The 19,755-nt window shown below is 46.7% G+C and overlaps 1 protein-coding gene across 2 annotated transcripts; it reads left to right on the forward strand.

Moving 5' to 3' along the window:
• Nucleotides 1-314: 314 nt before the first annotated feature.
• On the forward strand, nt 315-12,863 carry meis3 (myeloid ecotropic viral integration site 3). 2 transcript variants are annotated; one of them, XM_018742633.2, is made up of 13 exons: nt 315-682; nt 841-972; nt 4,734-4,873; nt 5,160-5,334; nt 5,735-5,785; nt 6,372-6,422; nt 6,677-6,826; nt 6,945-7,056; nt 7,372-7,517; nt 9,121-9,197; nt 9,468-9,526; nt 9,788-9,874; nt 11,027-12,863. In XM_018742633.2, the coding sequence occupies exons 2-13, from the start codon at nt 961-963 to the stop codon at nt 11,209-11,211; spliced, it is 1,245 nt and encodes a 414-aa protein (XP_018598149.1). In that variant the 5' UTR covers nt 315-682; nt 841-960; the 3' UTR covers nt 11,212-12,863. The 2 variants fall into 2 exon arrangements, with proteins under 2 accessions (XP_018598149.1, XP_018598148.1); XM_018742632.2 differs by having other exon boundaries at nt 315-972.
• Nucleotides 12,864-19,755: the final 6,892 nt, after the last annotated feature.

Genomic DNA, 19,755 nt, shown 5'->3' on the forward strand with positions numbered 1-19,755 from the left:
TCCGGAGATCACCACGAACACTTCATGCTTTTTATTTATTTCATTTCCACAGACAAGTGCCGGTGTGAGTGTGCCTGCTGTATGTATGCGAGTAGGTACATGAGGGTGCCGAAGGGGCGGACGCGAGGCTTCGCCCGTCTCAAAGGAAGAGCATGGTTGGCGGTGGGCGGGGGGTGGACGGGGGGGGGGTGAAACACCCCCGCCGTGTTTTGACCCCTCCGACAACTCCCAGCCTTCCCCACGCGCTCCGTGCCCTCCTCCCTCCCTTAAAGCCGCGTCGCTCGCCCCGCGGTGACACACTCCCAGCCAGCCGCCACCACGGTCGATGGACAGCGCGAGCGGCCAAAAAGCACGCAGAGTCCGCGCACCTCCCGCTCGTCCCACACGCAGCTCAGCTCAGCTCGGCGCGCGCTCACGGCGAACCGACGCCGCAGCCCGTGCGGGAGACCCGGGCGCGATCCGGCAGCCCGAACGCAGGGGTCCGAGGATAGATAGATAGATAGATAGATAGTAGTGCCCTGTCCCTCTCTGCCATCCGAGCAACACATTTTATTCATTTTTTTTTTTTTAGCGGATCCCCTCCTCCTGTTCCTCGCTCGCTCGGCTCGATCCGTGTGTCGCCGGTGTCGCTCGTTCCAGCAGCAGCACCGGTCCACGGAGGAGTCGCTGAGTCCTGCACTAAGTGAGTCTCTTTCCCGTTATACATTATTGATCTCCATTGTTATTTATTTCCTGCTCCGGCTGCCCGCAGCTCGTCGTTATTCCGAGAAGACGCGTCTCCGTGTTCGGCTGCGCGGGGACTTTCGGAGCCGCGTTACAGAAATGAGACCTTAATTACAGTTTCAGAACCGCATTATATTTTAATCACATCATTTGGACACGAGTGGAGGGGAAGAACGCTGGACGTCTCATCTCATCCTCATCCTCATCTCCACGGGGGAAGACGGGCTTCCGCGCCGCATGGATAAAAGGGTTCGTACGCTATCTTATATTATTATTATTATTATTATTATTATTATTATTATTATTATTATTATTATTATTATTATCTGGTTTTATACTGAGGATTTTTTTTTTGTAATTAAAGGCATGTGTAAAATCTCACTGCCGTGCCACTGGACTATCTTTAGTCTGCCTTGTTTACGTTGTTATGATGATGTATTTATATATTTTATTGGTTAGAATATGCCATCTGGGCCCACAGGCATGTCAGTGTCTCCAATCTAGTCCATCTAGGTCTCCGGCAGGGAGCCTTTGGCTTCGTATTAGTCCAAACTATTATATACAAGTGCTATTTGTAAACATAGGAAACTTAATAAAAATGTGTCAGAAGGTCCGACTCTAATAACAATGATAATACTAATAATAATACTACTACTAATAATAATAATAATGAAAGTTGCACATGTTTTTTCCCTACCTTTCCTTGAAGCAAATGGTGTTTTAATGTAGCGCTAATGTTATTTATAACTACTGCAAAAAAGTGGCTGGTCCTGCCGAGCTGGCTGCGTTAAATGGGTGCTTGAATGGAAGTCGCAGTTTTTATTATTGCTAAAAAAAAAAAAAGAAATTCAGTGCGATGAATTAAAATGGAAAGGATGAAATACCGAAAGGGCTGAAGCCAAGGCAGGTAGGAGAGGAGCGGTGGGAAATAATGGAGCCATAGAGAAGGGAGAGAGAGGGAAGGAGGGAAAGGAGGAGGAAGTCGGTAAGTAGGTCAACTTTGGAGCCACAGTGAGTCGGGGTCTGGACGGGTGATGAGCGATGAGTGATGAGCGATGAGTGATGGAGATGATCGTGGTCCTTTCAGGGCCATCAGGATACTTGTTCGGCAGCTCAGCCCTCCCTCCCTCCCTCCAACACACCTAATATACTGTAGAGAAGAAATGTCCGGCAGGAGTCGATGTGCAGGGAGACCGAAGATCAGTATTACATGATCTTACACATCATGATATAGATAGAAAACGAAACGACTGAAATCACTGAACATACGTGGAAATTTGAACTTTCACAGCAGCTGAAGAGCACGTTGTGTCCCGAGTTTCAATCGTTCCAGTTTAGTAGCTCAGACTCCTACTTTCTGGGGCAGAACTTTTATTATTGTTGACACATGATGATCTGTAGTGTTAAAAAAGGCGGCATCATGACAAGATTTATGTTTTTTTTTTTTTTTGCTGAACAGTTGTGTTCGCTGTTATTTATGTTATAGTTGTATCACAGAAGTTTAACCTGTCAGTGTGTTGTTTTACAGAATCTCGGCACATTATTATTGATGGTACAACATTATCGGTTAATTTTGCAATGAGAGAAACTTTGCTAACTCAGATGTATAACTGGAGCATTGTCTTTTATTTTTGTTTTTGGAAAATGTAGGGCTGTAACAGTAAGAAGTACGTAAAAGTGCAGCATTGATGTAATAAAATGCAGAGACGTGAGAAAACCAACGAGCCGTGTGTGTGTGTGTGTGTGTGTGTGTGTGTGTGTGGTGTACAGTTCACACTCATGGAACGGGCACAAACTTACTGTGTTTCCCCTCGCAAATACCTCACGCGAGGTATATATTATCTCATTTGTGTTTTCATGCGACTGCATGCCATATGTAACTATGTAGCGTAAATGTTTGAAAAAGTTGCAAATGCGATCCTGAGCGAACAAAACTAAAAAAAATCTTTCACGATTTTAGAGATAATAATACATTAGAACAGAACTTCTCTCTGGGCTTGAAAAATCACAAATCACTGTCATAATGAAATCGCTGTATTATCTATGTATGATAATGTAATACTCAGTATACTTATGATAAGAGATTTAAAACTATCTTTACAGCTTCAGGTGTCGGATCGAGGAAGTAGAAAACGCGACAGACGCAGTAGGGAGCAGAATATAAATCTTTATTTTGCATTAACTGTACAACGATCTTTATAAAAATCCTCAAATTAAAGCAGTACTAAAAGACGCGTTAGGTGACTTATTTCTTTTTTCTTTAATCCTTTTATAATTCTCAAGTTGCATGATTTTTGGTCCACAGTATCTCCTTAACTTTAATTCCCCCTTTTACCTAATCTGTCTTTTTTATAAAACCTCTTAAAAGTCCTTGGAAAGTAAACACATGGCTCTCTCCATGTATATATACTTTAATAAGAATAATAAAAATGCTCTGAAGAGCTGCTGTTAATGAAAATCTGTGTAAAGTATCGGCCCTTAAAACTTTCATACCATTTTGAAGGGAGTTTGATAATGAAATCATGTATTAAATGCTGCTAATTTTATCACTTATTTTGCTCACTGTTCAGAACAGGTCACACAATGAGGCTGTGCAAATGGTTAAGGGTTCTGCAGAGGTTTAAATGTCCATGTTGAGACCAAAAGAAAGTTCGATAGTCTTGAAAACATTTGGAGAACCGAAGTGTCCCTGAGACCCAGGAGGCTCATACACAATAAATCTGTGAAGATTCTCAGTTATCCAGGTCATGGTATATCTAGAAAACAAAGCTGAAACAAAGACAACTGGACTTGCTTGAGTTTAGAACTGTCCAGTTGTCTTTGTTTCAGCTTTGTTTTTAGGCATCCGCAATATACTGTGTATCACTCGGCAGTTTATTCAAGAGCTAATCTCAGCATGTGTTGTGTTCATATCCATTGATACATATATCTTTCCTAAGGGTTTGGATGATGCTGTACATATTCAGTGTCACCTGTAACTGTTTGAATGTAAAGACTTCCTATTGTATGTCACAGATGGTTTTAGGTCTCATTGTGAGAAGTACTATTGTATATTTCTGACTTTGTGAATTGAGTTCACCTATTTTTTTTTGGAATATTTGTTGATTTTTTTCTTCCATTATTTGAAACGGAACGTTTATTAAAAAAAAAGTGTTCAATTAATAATTTCTATTTTTTTTTAACCCACCCACTGCAGTGTTGCCATCATAAACATGATGAAGATATCTATAGCGGCTCTCTTTTAACATGCACCCGAAGGAAATTAGGAAAACTCGAGAACTTCGGTTGTGCCTTTGATGACAGGACGTTGCCAGTGAAAGCTGATACAACATGTGGTGACAGGGGTGTGGCGTGGGACACGCCGCGTTAACAACATCTGTACTGCTCACCGCGGTGCTATGCGACCCCATCGAAGCAGGTGGATACTTTGACACACGATGCCTCCGGTATTAGTCTTACTAATTCTTGTATGGGAGGATCTCTTTTGGTCATGCATTGAATAATATAGAGACTTGCAAGGAAAAAAAAATGTGTCAGCAGTGTGCTTCAGCAATCTGTTCAGCACATCTGTTAAGTTTTACCACGGTGCACCCAACGTCTGCGCTTTGCGTTCAGCAGCGTACGTTCACGTGTGCGGTACGTACGAGAGCCGAGCTCATTATTGTTTACAGCCGGTGCGTGTATATATGTGAAAGTGTGTCCCGCTGCGGCTGTCGTGAACGGTGAGGCAATGCGCATGGAAAAATTGCACATCAAAGGGCCTCCAGTTGCTGTAATTAACAAGGAGGAGAGACAATTATGTGCGGCTTAATGACGCCACACAAGGCACTGAGTAAACTGAGCCTTCCGTGCTTCCTTCAGCCTCCCTTCTCATTGCTGCGCTCTCCGCATCGTGCGTTCCTCTGAAATTGCTGTAGCTGCAGATGCTGCGTGACCCTCGAGCCCCGTTACGATCGGCAGAATCTCAGCGGTCCTTTTCATGAGTGTCGTGAACCTCTTCTTCCTTCCAGTATGAGGACCTGGTGCAGTTCTCAGGCTCAGAAGGCATGCTCGTGGGGGGGTACAGAGAGGCTATGAGGTCCATGCCGCCCACCCACTATGGCCATTCTGCGGCAGACTCCCTCAAACACTATCGAGACCAGATATATGGGTCAGTACAACCATTCGGGTTTTCTTCACTACTCACCGGTATGTTGTGCGTCGTATGTATGTACAATATTAGGCATGTTTGCATAGCATTTTTTGTGTATTTAAGTACTGTCTTGTGTTTGTATTTTTCTGTGTACACTCATCAGTGGTGTGTGAAAGGTTGTGTGTGTCTTGATTGTCTTTTACACTGTCCTGTGCTCTTGCGTTTAGCGTCCAGTCCTTGTGTGCGTGTGTGTATGCGCCTCGTTTCTTTACCGCTCCCTGTCTTTTGCGTGTCCGCTCTGCAGACACCCGCTGTTCCCCCTGCTGGCGCTGGTGTTTGAGAAGTGTGAGCTGGCCACCTGCTCTCCACGGGACGGCACCTCTCTGTCCTCTCAGCCCCATCTCCACGGAGGGACCGGCCACGGCGACGTCTGCTCCTCGGATTCCTTCAACGACGATATTGCCGCCTTTGCTAAACAGGTGCGTGCCTCCTTAATATCTGCATGTATCGGTTTTTTCCCTATCATCAGACACACACACACACACACAGTTTCTGAACCGCTTGTCCCATTCGGGGTTGCGGGGAGCCGGAGCCTAACCTGGCAACACAGGGCGTAAGGCTGGAGGGGGAGGGGACACACCCAGGACGGGACGCCAGTCTGTCGCAAGGCACCCCAAGCGGGACTCAAATCCCAGACCCACTGGAGAGCAGGACCCGGTCCAGCCCACTGCGCCACCACGCTCCCTCTCCCTATCATCAGTATTTGAATATTTTACTGTACTTTACAGTATTAGTAACTGTTAATGCACAGCTGTACATGACAGGTTCACATTATAAATATAAGTGGCAATATATAACCATGACTTTTTATGTTTGCAGATTCGTGCTGAGAAACCAATTTTTTCGTCAAACCCTGAACTGGATAACTTGGTATGACACGCATCGATGGAAACATAAACTCACGCACTTGGGTGTTTTGTTCCATCTGAGCACTGAAGTTCATCGTTGTAAATCGGACTGTTCCCTCAGCATCACGTGTTGTCTGACTTAAGACAAACAGTGAGCTCTTACGGCTCCCCTTTACACCATCAATATTTTATTCTCTATTTATATTGGCACTGGATTAGCCACCTTGGGCCTGGACCAGGACTTCTGTCTTCATTGACTGTAATTTAATGTTGCTCATCATAGTGGTCTTTCAGTTAATGAACACATCTTCACAGGTCCTCTGTATTCACATTATAATGCCCAGGAGGGGAGGGCAGCCACTGGCTCTTGGACCCTCCAGAGCTTCATTTTTCTCCCTTTCTTGATAGCTGGGAGTTTTTGTTTTCATCTCCTCAGCTGCTTGCTGGCTTACTTTTTATTTCTGTTACTGCCTTGTATCTATTGTTCAGTGCTCTGAATCACTGCTGAGAAGAGCATGCTTAAAAAATTGGAATGGAATAATTTGCTAATAAGTGTCAGTACATTTGACTGATTGTGGCACTTTATTTGTCTCTCTTTGTGCTCTTAGATGATTCAAGCAATCCAGGTGCTGCGCTTCCACCTGCTGGAGCTGGAGAAGGTATAGAGCTCCACTCTTTTTCCAGCCCATCCCACCCGCCACTGTCACTACACCGTCAATCGTCTTTGTGACACAGAGGATCTCAGTCCTCTCAGTGCCCTGGCCATACAAAACGGTGAAACTAGGCATGACTAATGTCCATCTCTGTTTGGAGAAGGCAGAAAGTCATAAGCCTTTCCTCCCAGAACAGTGGTCAACTCAGCAACACCTCATGCAGCTAAAGTGACTTTGACTTTTGTGCTTATCTTCCACAGGTTCATGATCTCTGTGACAACTTCTGTCACCGTTACATCACTTGTCTTAAGGGCAAGATGCCCACTGACCTGGTCTTGGATGACAGGGAGGGTGGCTCCAAGTCAGACATGGAAGACTTTACAGGCTCGTGCACCAGTCTTTCAGACCAGGTGAGTGACAGCCAGGTACACAACAGGCAAACCAGGTGTTAGCAGTGTTTCAGGCTTTCAACCCTGTGAGGTGTTCCTCCTCTGACACCTTCTCTGTGGCTGGATCCCTTTCCTCCAGAACCCATCCTGGCTGCGAGATCAAGAGGACTGTGTGTCGACTCCCTCGGGGACCCCGGGACCCTCATCCTGTGGCCTGCCTTCCCACGGTACTGACAATTGCAGTGACACTGGTAAGATACCAAAAGCATGAGAGAGAGATTTATCAAAATTAGTTTTTGCAAATGATACATAGAAAATAATTTTTAGTCATACTGGTGTCTTAAATGCAGGTTTACACACGCAACATACACACACACACACACACAGCAGCAGATCTTTTCATCGTTATTAGTTTTGTTTAACTTGGAACATTCCCAGATTTACCGTGTATTCATGCCTTTGCGTCAGTACAGCCAGGGTCTCCATCTTCAGTCTAAATGTTTATGTTCAGCTATGTCGCCGTTGAGCACTATTCTGTCTCTCCTTCTGTCCTGCGTGTCCTCCAGGGGACGGTCTAGACGGCGCCATGGCGTCCCCGAGCACCGGTGAGGAGGACGAGGCCGACCGGGACAGGAGGAACAACAAAAAGAGGGGGATCTTCCCCAAAGTGGCCACCAACATCATGAGGGCCTGGCTGTTCCAGCACCTCTCGGTAAGAAAGAGAGAGATGGAAGTGTGACAGAGAGTAGACAGGATGCACAGAAAGAGAATAGGAGTGAGACAGAAAGCAGGACGGGCGGCTGCAGTTTATATTACTACACTTCCGCAAGCGTACTTTACATTCCTGATATATCCGACTCCTGAGACCTGGACATTGTAAGTGGTGTCTATCTCACACGTAAAATCCTAAATATACCGTGGAGATTATGCTCAGTAGAACATAAAATCTGTCGGTCAAATTTTGTATCATACTTGATCGTTTCACAAGTGACTGTCCAAAGTTCTTCACAGCTGATTTTGTAGAAAGAATCTAAAGAAAGTTCAAGTTGCCAGTATGGGAAAGTCCAAAATTATTCCTTGCGCCATTGTAATTAAAGTGGAGAAAGTCAAATTACTATGTACAAATATAAAATACACAGAGTTGCAACAAGCTTTTGAATTCTCTACGTATTGCACAGAATATTTAAAAGAAACACAGCTGCTTTATTAGACTCCAGAAAGGGAGTAAAGTTAGGGCTGCTGAGGTCAAAGCTGTAGAAAAACCCCATTGACTATGTTGACTGTGGCAAATTCATAGGTTGGCTCTATTATAGGCTGAAGGAGACCTTGGAAATAGGAGGATACGTCAGTGGAGTATTTCTAAATTATTTTTTTTCCCTCTCTAATAAGTATTCCACAAACAGTTGATGCCGTGACTAGTCTTACTATGCTGCCCTCGTGCTGTGTGTATCACCATTAAGGCCGAATATTTAAAATGCCGAGACTTCATGTAGAGACTTAGAAATGCCTTATACATCATACGGATATAACTGGGAGATATTTCTGATTTTATATGTGGAAATGTGTTTCATATGTACACAACTGAACTTGTAATAAAATAGTTAATTCAACTGAATTCCAAAGGCAGAGAAGTGGAGTGAACAGTTAGTCATGACTGGAATTGTAACAAGTATGTGTTAATTAGCAGCTAATTGGAACAGTTTTAATGGCTTCCTGAAAGGACGTTAATTACCAGCGGTGCTGCCTCATCACCCCCAGAGAGTACGAGACGGAGAGAAAGAGAGTGAGCGAGATGGAGAGAGAGGCAGAAGAAAGGAGAGCAGCGTAGAGGGGTCTTCTTCTTCCCTTGCTGTGTCAGGTCACGGCGCTAAAGCATGTCATGTGAGAGCTGAGATACACGCATATTTTTGTGGACTTCTTCACTTTCACACATGCTTTGGCATAAAGCTCTCAGGGAGGGATACTGACCTGCAGTGATCATCTGCAGGGGCTCCAGAGAGTGGCAGCTGATCCAGCAGATGAATGCTGATCCAACACTTTCTACGGCCTGTATCCCGCAGACGCTTTATACTCTGGTTAATTCCCAGCACGAGAATAATCGTGTCAGTTAAATGTAGCATCAGTGTTTGGATCCATACAAGCAAGCCTCTTCATTTTGTTGAGTCCAAAGAGCTCGGCACCCAACACGTCCGACGCGCGGGCTCGGATCCGCGGTCGGTCGGAAGCTTGGTGGTTTTTCTCAATGTGCGGTGCAGCGATGGCGTGCGGTACGTACACGGTGCTGGCCTGACACACTTCTGTATGTCCTCGCTCAGCACCCATACCCATCTGAGGAGCAGAAGAAGCAGCTTTCTCAAGACACAGGTCTCACCATCCTGCAGGTCAACAACTGGTCAGTTCTTACTAATCAATCGTTGGATCTTCATTCAATGTCTTGTGCAAGTCAGTTCCTCGAGTTTGATCGTCTGCATTTGCCCATCTCTCCGACCCAGTCGACATGTCATCATCAGTTGTGACTGAGAGATTCACTTGGGTTTTGCTGCTATAACTTATTACACCGCTGTTTTAAGGGCATGTGGAAGATGGGAGGTCATCTTCCGCTGGAGGTCTCTCAAGAATTTATAGATTTGCGTTTCTCTGTTTTGCTCTCGCTCTGCTCTAGGTTTATCAATGCCAGGCGCAGAATAGTCCAGCCCATGATAGACCAGTCAAACCGCTCAGGTAAGATCCCTTGACTACTGTGAATCTGGGGCTGTCATTTCATCTTGACTGTATAGTAGCTATGGGTTCTCAATATATGTTTGTTTGTAGCTTTTTCCTCCGTATACTGATTGACCGACCGTCTGCTGAACTCTGCACGCCGCATTGCCTCAGAAAGAAAAAAATACCTTGGTGGTTAAGCTTTCAAATCAGCATCTCTTCTTCAGGTCAGATTCAGCCGGGTGACCGAGATGTTAATTAATTTAATTTTGCGTGGCTCAGGTCAAGGCGCCCCCTACAGTCCTGATGGGGCAACAATCGCTGGATTTGGACTGGAGGGGCAGTCCCACCTGGGCCTCCGGACTGCAGGTGAGAGACCGGCAGGCAACAGTATGTACGAAGAGGGGCACAGAGGGTGGCAGAGGATAACTTTAATTTGTAAACTTTTAGTGTTTTTCTATCGTCAAGGTCTCAACCTCAGTTCATTCAGGACTGTGAGCATTAAGGTCTTTCACTCAAACCCCTTATTCTAATGATTTAAGCACAGTTGTAATCTCATGTTAATCATGTTTTTAATCTCCTCTAAATCACAATTGCTTTGATATTTTAGATTTTTAAAAACTGTATCTATGGAGACTCTTGTGCCCCTTAATCAAAAAATGTGTAAAAAATAATGGTGTTTTGCTGCAGTCATTTTAGAGAAATGCATAGGTATGAAATACAGATAATTAGCTTCTAATTGGGGCAATTAGGCAGGGGTAATGGGCTGGAATGAATGCCAGCAGGCTTTCGAGAAGGTCTGAGATGGCAGCTGTGCAGTGGTGATGCTTTTGTCTTCCAGCGTTTAGGACCTGCTTAATACTGCTCACGAATCTGCTCATTCATCTACGCGGTCACTAATAGCCGATGCGAAATCATTCTTCGCGTCCAAGTGCGAAGTGGCGTGGTGGAGCACTGTGTAGTGTTGGTGCCTCACGACTCCTGGGCTGTGGGTTTCGATCTGTGTGGAGTTAGCCTCTTCTCTCCAAGTTCACATGGGACTCTAAATTGCCCTTAGTGTGTGACTGTCCAGGGTGTATCCTGCCTCACACACTATCTATCCATCCATCCATCCATCCATACATCCATCTGATGCTTTTCTCCAAAACAAATTGGCCATTTATGAGGATGTGTAATTCTTCCTGGGGTAACTTGGAGTAAGTGCCTTGCTCAAGGGTACTATAGCAGGAGATGGGATTTAAACATTTGCCCTCTGAGTGTAAGGTGACGCTGCTAACCGTTACACTACCTGCTGCCCCTTTCAGGATAGGCCTTGTGACCTTGTATTATCAATAAAGGATGGATGGTAATCAAAGGATTTCTCCATGAGAAAACCCTGCAGATACTTTATTCCCTCTGTTATTTACTGATGAATTGCTTTTTCTCCAAATGTATTGTTAAAATGTAGGTCTTCTCTATGCCTTTACCCCTTGGTCCCTGCGATCTGTATTAATCCCACACTTTCTTCTGGAATCTCAACAGGACTCCAAGGAATGGCTGGTTTACCCTCAGATTACCCCGGAGCTGTGCTTCCCCAGCCAGGGTACCCCCATGCCCCTCCATCTCTGCATCCCTACCCACCCCCCCACCCTGCAATGCTGCTGCATCCGCCACCCCATCCTGCTGAGCCCCTCATAGGACAGAGTCTGGACATACATGCCCATTAACTGGGGAGGGGGGAGGGGCTAGGAGGGCACAGTGGCACAGTTTTGAACGCACTGACACCATATACAAAGCACACACACACACACATCGACACCATATACAGCAGTCTCACATATACATACTGTAGACATTCTGGAGCATTCATTCTTCTGCTGGTCCGTAAATGCACAAACATTTGCTCATACACTGTAAATCCAGATATATTAGCTGGCACACAATATACGTCCAAATGTTCACACACACACACACACACACGCCAGATGGCCAACATGGACCCTCAGACTAAAGAAGGACCAAATATACAGTGAAGCTGACCTATCGGTGCAGCCACTCCACCCTCAGTTCACAGATTTACTAACCCGCTCCTATCTTCTCCTCCTGTCGAGCACAAGTTAGTCCAGTGGCACAAAAAGTCTGGCGGCCCCGTGAATGGCTCCCATTGCGGTCCTCGTGACCTGTCCCTCACCCCTTGGCTGGACAGTACCTCCACCCTCACCGAAGCAGCTCTCGCTCAGCTCGCTCCCTGGCCCCTGTGGCTTGACCTCCTGGGTTTTTTGAGAGGAAGCAGCAGCGTGACACAAGAGACACCCCTCAGGAGTCCTGAGGCTGCGTCGATGGGTGAGGTTCATCAGATGCAGTTTGCATTAGCGCAAGTCATGGATATGACGGCCATGGAGCCCCAGGTGCATCGGGGGTGGCGTCGGAGCGGTCGCTGACCCGACAAGGGCTGGGCTGCTTCCTGACTATGAAAGTGAGGAAAGAGGAGCCAGAAGTGAAGAGGAGGGAAGAGGGAGACTTCCTTCCTAGAGAGACCCAGCTGAACATTTGTATTTGCACCACACGGCTAAACTTTGGTCTTCCCGTCCGTACCGGACTGACGCCGGCGCAGCAGGCAAAAGGAGCGAGTGACGCAGCATTCCAAGTTTCTTGAACCGCCACACAGAGGAGGGATGGATGGATGTGTTGACAGTATTCATCTTGATCACACTTTCACGTGTGCATTTTTGTCTTCAATAATTTTTTTTTTTTTACATCTGTTGATAAATGTCAAACGACTCATTGAAGGATTTATAATTATGATTTTTTGTTTTTTCCCCCCAGTGTTGGCAGTTCACGTGGACTTGCTAAGCATTTTGTGGTTTTGCTTAAGCCTCTCGCTGTTAAGTTAAGGCTCCCTTTCAGAAGTACTTCCAGCCAGGCCGTGTCTAGGTGCGCATTGCCTCCGTGTTTCTGTAGTGCAACACATCACACACCGCCACACGGACCAGCCTTGAACACGTCTTCCCAGAGGAGTCACGGGCAGCACGCCCTCCCGCCCCTGCCAAGCTTCGGCTGCACGCACAGCCTCCCCCCCCCGCTCGCCGCAGGCCTCGCCATGCAGCTCGGAGCGGTTCTCCTTGTTGACGGAGATGACCTCGGGGCCAGCGAACGTGGCTCACACTCAGGCACAAGCATGCTTACCTCACCTCCCCCCCCCTTCCACGCGTGCCCAAAGCACACAACTGCCCCGGGAACCTCTTCGTTCGCAGACGCCTGCCGAGAGATGCAGGACACGCTTGTCGCATGTAGAACGAGAGCAGGACAATTGGAGGACTCTGGGGCGTGCTGGAGCTGCTCTTGTCCTGTCTGTATTCTTCTGACAAAGAACTTACTTGAGGATGTTAACTGTTATAATAAGGATTATGATATTAAAACACTTTTTTTTCCAGTCATGCTGTCTGGATTTTTCAGTCCTCTTTAACATCAGCCGTTACATTCGATAACATTCGCGTCGATTTATTTAGCTGAAGTTTTCCTCCAAAGTGATGTAAGTGTTCGGCTTCTTCCAATTTACCCGTATATATAGCTGGGTACTTTTTGGAACAATTTAAGGCGAATACTTTGCTCATGGGTAGTGCAGCAGGTGCAGGATTTAAACATCTAAAACACATCTGAAAGCATGCATTTGCTGACATTCAGTATAAGTTGTTCTGGAATATTTCAGTGGGAATACAAAATCAAAAGCGTAAATTTTGCGCTGAATGTCGTCCATGAGATTCTGTAAGTAAGCCGCACTTTTTCAGACTTTTCTGACTCATTTGGTTCTCATTTCCCTTGCTCCCATCCACAGCATTCATGTACGAGTGATTTTTTTATTTTATTTTTTTTTTCCCACTTAATACTTTACTTCCAAAGCCCTCGGTTGTTGTTGTCTTTTGTGTTTTCGGATTTCCTCCTCCGCTCTCGGTAGATCAATCATTTAACCATCCGAGTGTCTCTCTTCGCAGAGTTCAGATTGAAGCCAAGGTAATTCGTCATTGAATGTGAAACATGAACTCGAACACACATGACTTTGCTCTCGAACCCCTACGTGCCCGCGCATCCCCCGACCCTCCGGCCTCGTCGGGTGATTGATCCAGCCCGCATCAGAGGTTGGGGTTGATTCGGGAGTCAACGGGAAGCGGCCCGGCTCTTTGACCCTTTGAGCCGACCCCGGAGACCCCGCTCTAATTCCTCTTCCTGTCGGTCAGCCGCACCATCTGTCGGTCTGCTCTCTTGTCCAGGTGTGCGTTCGCTGCTCTTCGCACCTCGCTTGCAGCGCCGCAGATGCTCTACCGATGCCGACGCTTAGGCCGCGCTCCTACCAAAACCCTCGCTCTTTGTCCGTCCAGACAGCCGCCTCTCTCGCCGCAGCGTTTCTGCATTCTGGGGTCCCACTTGGGACCGGAATCCATAGCGTGCACTTTCGCATTGTGCTACCATGTGCCGAACCACCGCGCTAGAGGCTGCGCTACATTACCGCAGTGCTGCACTACAGCAAGAACGGTCGCAAAGGTAACAATGGGCCTGCGGAGCGCCGTAGAGTGACCGCGGCCAGGAGGAATGGAAGCGCCGCAGGGAGCCGCGGTGCGAGTGTGTGAGCGCGTGAGCGCCGGATTTGCGAGTGCCCGCGTGTAGCAGGGACGTGGGGGCAGTAAATATGAAGAACAGGGTGTGATGTGAGTGTTGCTGGCTGACTCTAAAGCTGTGGCGCGGCGATAAGAGGAATGCGGACAGAGAAAATCGCCGACCTTCCCGGTTCTCGTTCCCGAGCTCTCTCTCGCTCTCTCTCTCGCTCGCAGTCTCCCTTTCTACTGCTCCCTGGCAGCGCAGCGCAGATGGGTTCATCGCACCCGGCACACCGCGCGTGGCTTTGATGTGGAATGCGCTCCTAAGGAAGCTCGAGTCGGCCTGCCCGCGTGAAGGTTTCCATACCGTCTCGCCGCTCGGCGCAAGCATTAGAATAGCGCCCCACGGCCCCCCCCGTTTAGGACCTGTGCTCTGCATACATTTCATGGCAAAGGTTTCACCACAATTGGAGTAGGGAGCGCTCTCTGCGGTAGGAACGGGAAGATCCTCATCTGCATAATATAACGGCTTCACTTCGGCTTTAGGGAAAGGTATGCCGTCACGCACAAATGAATAAACCGTACACCAAATCTAGCGCCAGTTACATGTTCCGAGAAAGCATTCCGTGATTTTTCTTTTTTTGCGCGTGTGAGAGAACGTATGACTATTTAATAGATTAATTAGACTATGTGTCCCTTCTGTGCGGGACTGCATTGTCCAATTCAAGCTTTTGCACGGTGTTTCGGTGAGAATCTGCGCACGTCTGCAAACATCTGCTCTGAGCGGCCTTAGCGTGCGGGAGTGCGTGCGACTGTGGGGTGGCGCGGATGTCTGAGAGGCGGCCTTTGTGCAGAAGTACGTGCCTGTGCGTGTGAGTGAGTGTGTGTGTGTGTGTGTGTGTGTGTGTGAGAGTGTAAGTGAGCGGCTGCAGGGGGCGGGCCTCCCCGATCATTAATCATCCAATTACACACCTGTCAGACTACAGACGGGCCGGAGCGGATGGCGAAGGGGATAGGTGGTAGGGGGCAGCGAAACGAATGGAACAAATATGAGGGAGGGGCTGCAGAACCTTTGCACTCCTATAGTGGGAAACAGTCTGGGATAAGTGAGAGCGGAGGAAAGGAGGGCAGAGACTTGCAGGAAAAGGGAAGCAAAAAAAGCACAGCAAAAGAAAAGCGGGAAAGAAGCCTCACTTCGGCCGGGAACGCTCAGAGCCACAGCGGCCGTGCCCTGTGCTGTGTGTGTCGGCCCCCAGATGCTCTGCGCCCATTTATTGTAAGACCCGCAAGTGTGCACAATCGGCTCCGCGCAATCTTTCGTAATGCGGCTCGGCCAACTTAGATTTGGGCTAAGACACCGCGAGGACCGGTAACCAAGATGCGCTTTATACACGTACTGTGAAAGCCCGGTCCGCAGCTGCGTTGCAAGACGGCTGGATGTTATGCAAATGAACAGCCATCTACCTGTCAATCCTGTCTGGCAAAGAGACAAACACCACTGGAGGCGATTGTTTATGATGCAAGATCATACCATTACACGGTTATGCCTCTCGCGTGACCGAAAGTGCACGCTGTGAATGTTCAATATTAAAAAAAAGTGCAAACTGAGTTGATCCACATTAAGTGCCGCCAGCTGCGATCGCTGTGTGTGGTGTGCGACGGATCAAGTAATTGCATCAAAATATTTCTCAATTTATTACTGCCCTGGCAGAGGTGGGAATATCCATGAAATTACAATGTACTGTTGTGGCTTTATTTTTTTATGGCTTTATGTTTTTTATGCGCTGCAACATAATAAGTTATGGCTTTAATAATCCTCACCGTTTAGAAAGGAGGGGTGTATTAAAATGCAATGACTGCGCTAGACGTGGGGTATGCGCTCGCTGCGAGGACTCCGGCTCCCACCGGCCTCACGCTGTTGACGACGGCGCCAGGAAAAAGCGGGAACTAGGCTGACGCAACGACTTGTGGCCTTTATTTATTTTCAATTTTTGCGACATGTTTCGAGGCTCGCTTCGGAATGCAGTAAATCTGGTGTTTAATGTACTCTTAAGTGTAATGCAGTGAGAGAGAAGCCAGCCAACCTTCTCGGATGTTTCCTTGGACCCTGAGCACAGCTCCCTTGCTTCCTCGTCGTAATTTACACCACTTCACTTCGTGCTTATTACTAAAGGAAAGTGTTACTAGTGGGGGTTGCGTTTACGTCACTGACAAACTATATTATCATTATTTCTTTTTGGAACCAACTAAGAAATATTAAAATAAATGTTACGTTATTACAACACACACGCTTTCTGAACCGCTTGTCCCATATGGGGTCGCGGGGAACCGGAGCCTAACCCGGCAACTCGGGGCGTAAGGCCAGAGGGGAAGGGGACACAGCCAGGACGGGACGCCAGTCCATCGCAAGGCACCCCAAGCGGGACTTGAACCCCAGACCCCCCCGGAGAGCAGGACCCGGTCCTATCCACTGCACCCCCCTTATTACAACAATATACACTAAATATAAGAAGCATTTAACTATTTGCCTTTGATTTATGCTGATTTGTCAAATGCCATTTCATGCAAAAGATGCCATATCTGTGGAAAGGAGCTTTTTCTCATTGTGTTGCACTTTTTACATTTTATACCACTGTAGAATCACTGCAATTTCTTTGACCGATAGCCATCGGTGCGTGAAATGGATGAGCACAAATACAGCATGATGTTTAAATACTATAAAAAAAAACCTAGTGTTACTAATCATTAGTTCCAGGTTAGTTTTATAATGTCCTTTAGAAATTCTCTTTTGTTGGCCCGCTGTTTCGTTTGTTCATATACTACTGTGTTGACTTTAAAAGAGCTTTACAAATGAATATTGAGATGAGATTACATATAAAGTAAAAGTAAGCAGAGAATGCTTAAAGACAAACAATCCTATTCACGTTGATAGCACCACGACGGCACTATGTGCGAGAGGAACGACAGGAAATCCTCCTTCTTCTTCCCCTGTAGAAAGACAGTTTCCCTTTGCCCCACCGCTCCCCCGACTCAGGATCGCCCCAGGCCCTCACCGGCGGTGTTCTCAGAACCTCGCACTCAATGGCCACATATTTTATTTATGCACTGTATCTATATTACATCTGAAATACATGCATAATAAATGCACGTATATTGAAGTGCTTGATCATGTATGTAGATTTGCCCATGTGCAACTAATTTATATTTAACGTATTCTGAACATTGCAACATGTCCCAAACTACGTCGGAATAAGGAAATATATGCAGCTACAGACTGCTATGATTGAAATGCACAACTTGTGCCACTAATGGGTTACGCTTGTTTCCGGGTGGTGGGTCATCTATATCGGAAATACAGCTGTTCCATACGTGGGAGAAATTAATAAAACGTGAAGAGGAGGGAAGAGGGATGAACAGACTTTTCTGAGAGTGCATGTAACCAGGAGGATGCGTAAACGATACGCAACGCGATGCGCGCTTGCAGGTAAGACGCAGGGTGTTACGGCATGCACGCTTGTGTGTTTCTGCGTGCGCGTGTGGGAAATGCCTCCTCCTTCCCCTCCCGCAAACTGGAGGACAATGAGAAGAACAGTCCCCCGAGGAAGAAGGAAAGGAGGTCTGGCGACAGCGCGGGGGCGATGACACAGCGCAGAGAGGAGACGGAGAGCCATGTGAGGAGATGCTCTGTAATGACTTTTCTAAAAGAAAAAAGCTGTTTTACATACAGATGAGAATTTTGACATCAGCATGAAAGGAAATACTTATACTGCACAAACTGGAAGTATTGTCCAGTAATCCACAAGCCTGTTGATGTGAGGCCACAGATCTCTATGTGTCGTACCCTCTATAATATTCCTGTGTGTGTGAGTGAGTGCGTGTGGTTTGCAAGAGCTCACTCAGTTTACATTTATGGGATTTTCACAGACTCCTGATTTTCTCCTGATTTTGAAGAGAATGTGATGAATGAAAAACATCCCCTCAGTGGCACCTCTTTGGACAGGAGCACCCCGTTAATGACAAAGGTCAGAGTGGAATAGCCAGACTTGTTAAAGCTAACAGGAAGGCCACAAGTGCAAAATAACAGCTCGGTATCACAGAGGTGTGCAGAAAAGCATCTCTGAACGCTGAACTGGTTCAACTTGAAGCAGACAAGCCATGGCAACAGAAGACCATGCTGGAGTCTATTCCTGTCACTTGGGGGCGTGATCACCGAAACTGGACAACTGAAGATCTGAAAGGTATTTACTCTAACAAATCTCGGTTTCTGTTGCAAATTGCTAGTAATATGGTCAGAATTCGGCATTAAAAGATGCAAAAAGCCTTAAGCCAAGGGTAAAGGCTCATGGCAGTGGTATAACAGTGCGGGGATTTTCTTTGTCACACATTAAGCCCCTAAATACATGCTGAGCATCATTTAAATTCCACAGAATATCTAAGCATTGTTACTGAGCAAGATGGACCATTAGGATGCAACTCTTCATGTCCAGTCTACCCTTTATCACATGGCTACTTCCAGCTGGATAATACACCATGTCACAAAGCATCATTGCAAGGTTGCTTTCAAGAATTTGAAAGTCTGGTCTACATAGTTTTCTAATCTGAAAGCACTCAAGCACCCTTGGGATGGGCTGGCATGTGAGATTTCCAGCGCAAATGTGTGGAAATGTGTAAAAACGTTGCAGCAACTACATGAAGCTATCAAGTCAGCATGGAATAAAATCCACAAAGAATGTTTCCAGCACCTTGTTTATTCCAGGCCTCAAAGAATTCTGCATGCTGAGGTTTGACCTTTGTCGTACTAGGCAGGTGTACCTAAAAAAGTGGCCACTGAATGGTGGCCACTGGAGTGGTGCTGCCCTCTGGAGCTAAAGAGAAGAATATCAGTCTAATATAGAGGAACAGAATCAATAAAGCCAACAATGTATGTGTTTCACCAGAGGCTTTTTGGAATTTGCCATAAGCAGTGACCATGCAGAGTTGCTTTTGGGATTCAGGAGGGAAGGACAACAGTACAGAACGTAGTGGATAAGGCAGCAGAAAGAAAACGAAGGAAATGGTAGAAGAAAACGAAGGCAGGGTGGCACAGTGAGCAGTGCTGCTGTCTCACAGCACTTGGGTGGTGCGAGAGAACGTGGGTTTGATTCCTGCTCAGTCTGTGTGGAGGTTGCATGTTCTCCCCGTGTCTGTGTGGGTTTCCACTGGGTGCTCTGGTTTCCTCCCACAGTCCAAAGATGTGCTGTTCAGGTTCCCCCATAGTGTGTGAATGACACAGAGAGAGTGTGTTCCACTGATGTATGGATGAGTGACCCAGTGTAAGTCACTGTGGTGAATAAGGTGTGTGGGCTAGTAACACTACATAGTGTTTGCTGTAAGTTGCTTTGGAGAAAAGTGTCTGCTGAGCAAATAAACGTAAGTATAACTTCCTCCCTCTGAGTCCCCCAGCAACCCTATAAGCCACCTTTTCTCAGTGGAACGATCCTTATAATGTCCTGCGCACAGCATAGAACCATACATGGTTTTATTTCATACATGCAACAAGCACTGAAAGTGACCACTGACATTTCAGCTGCCGAGGCAGCAAGGAGCACATAGCGGTTAGAGCGGTCACCTTACACGGCCACGTTCAAATCCCACTTTAAGACCTAATACCCTTCAGAAAGGTATAATAAAGAACTACAA

Source organism: Scleropages formosus, chromosome 10, assembly GCF_900964775.1.
Source record: "Scleropages formosus chromosome 10, fSclFor1.1, whole genome shotgun sequence".
Lineage (NCBI taxonomy): Eukaryota > Metazoa > Chordata > Actinopteri > Osteoglossiformes > Osteoglossidae > Scleropages > Scleropages formosus.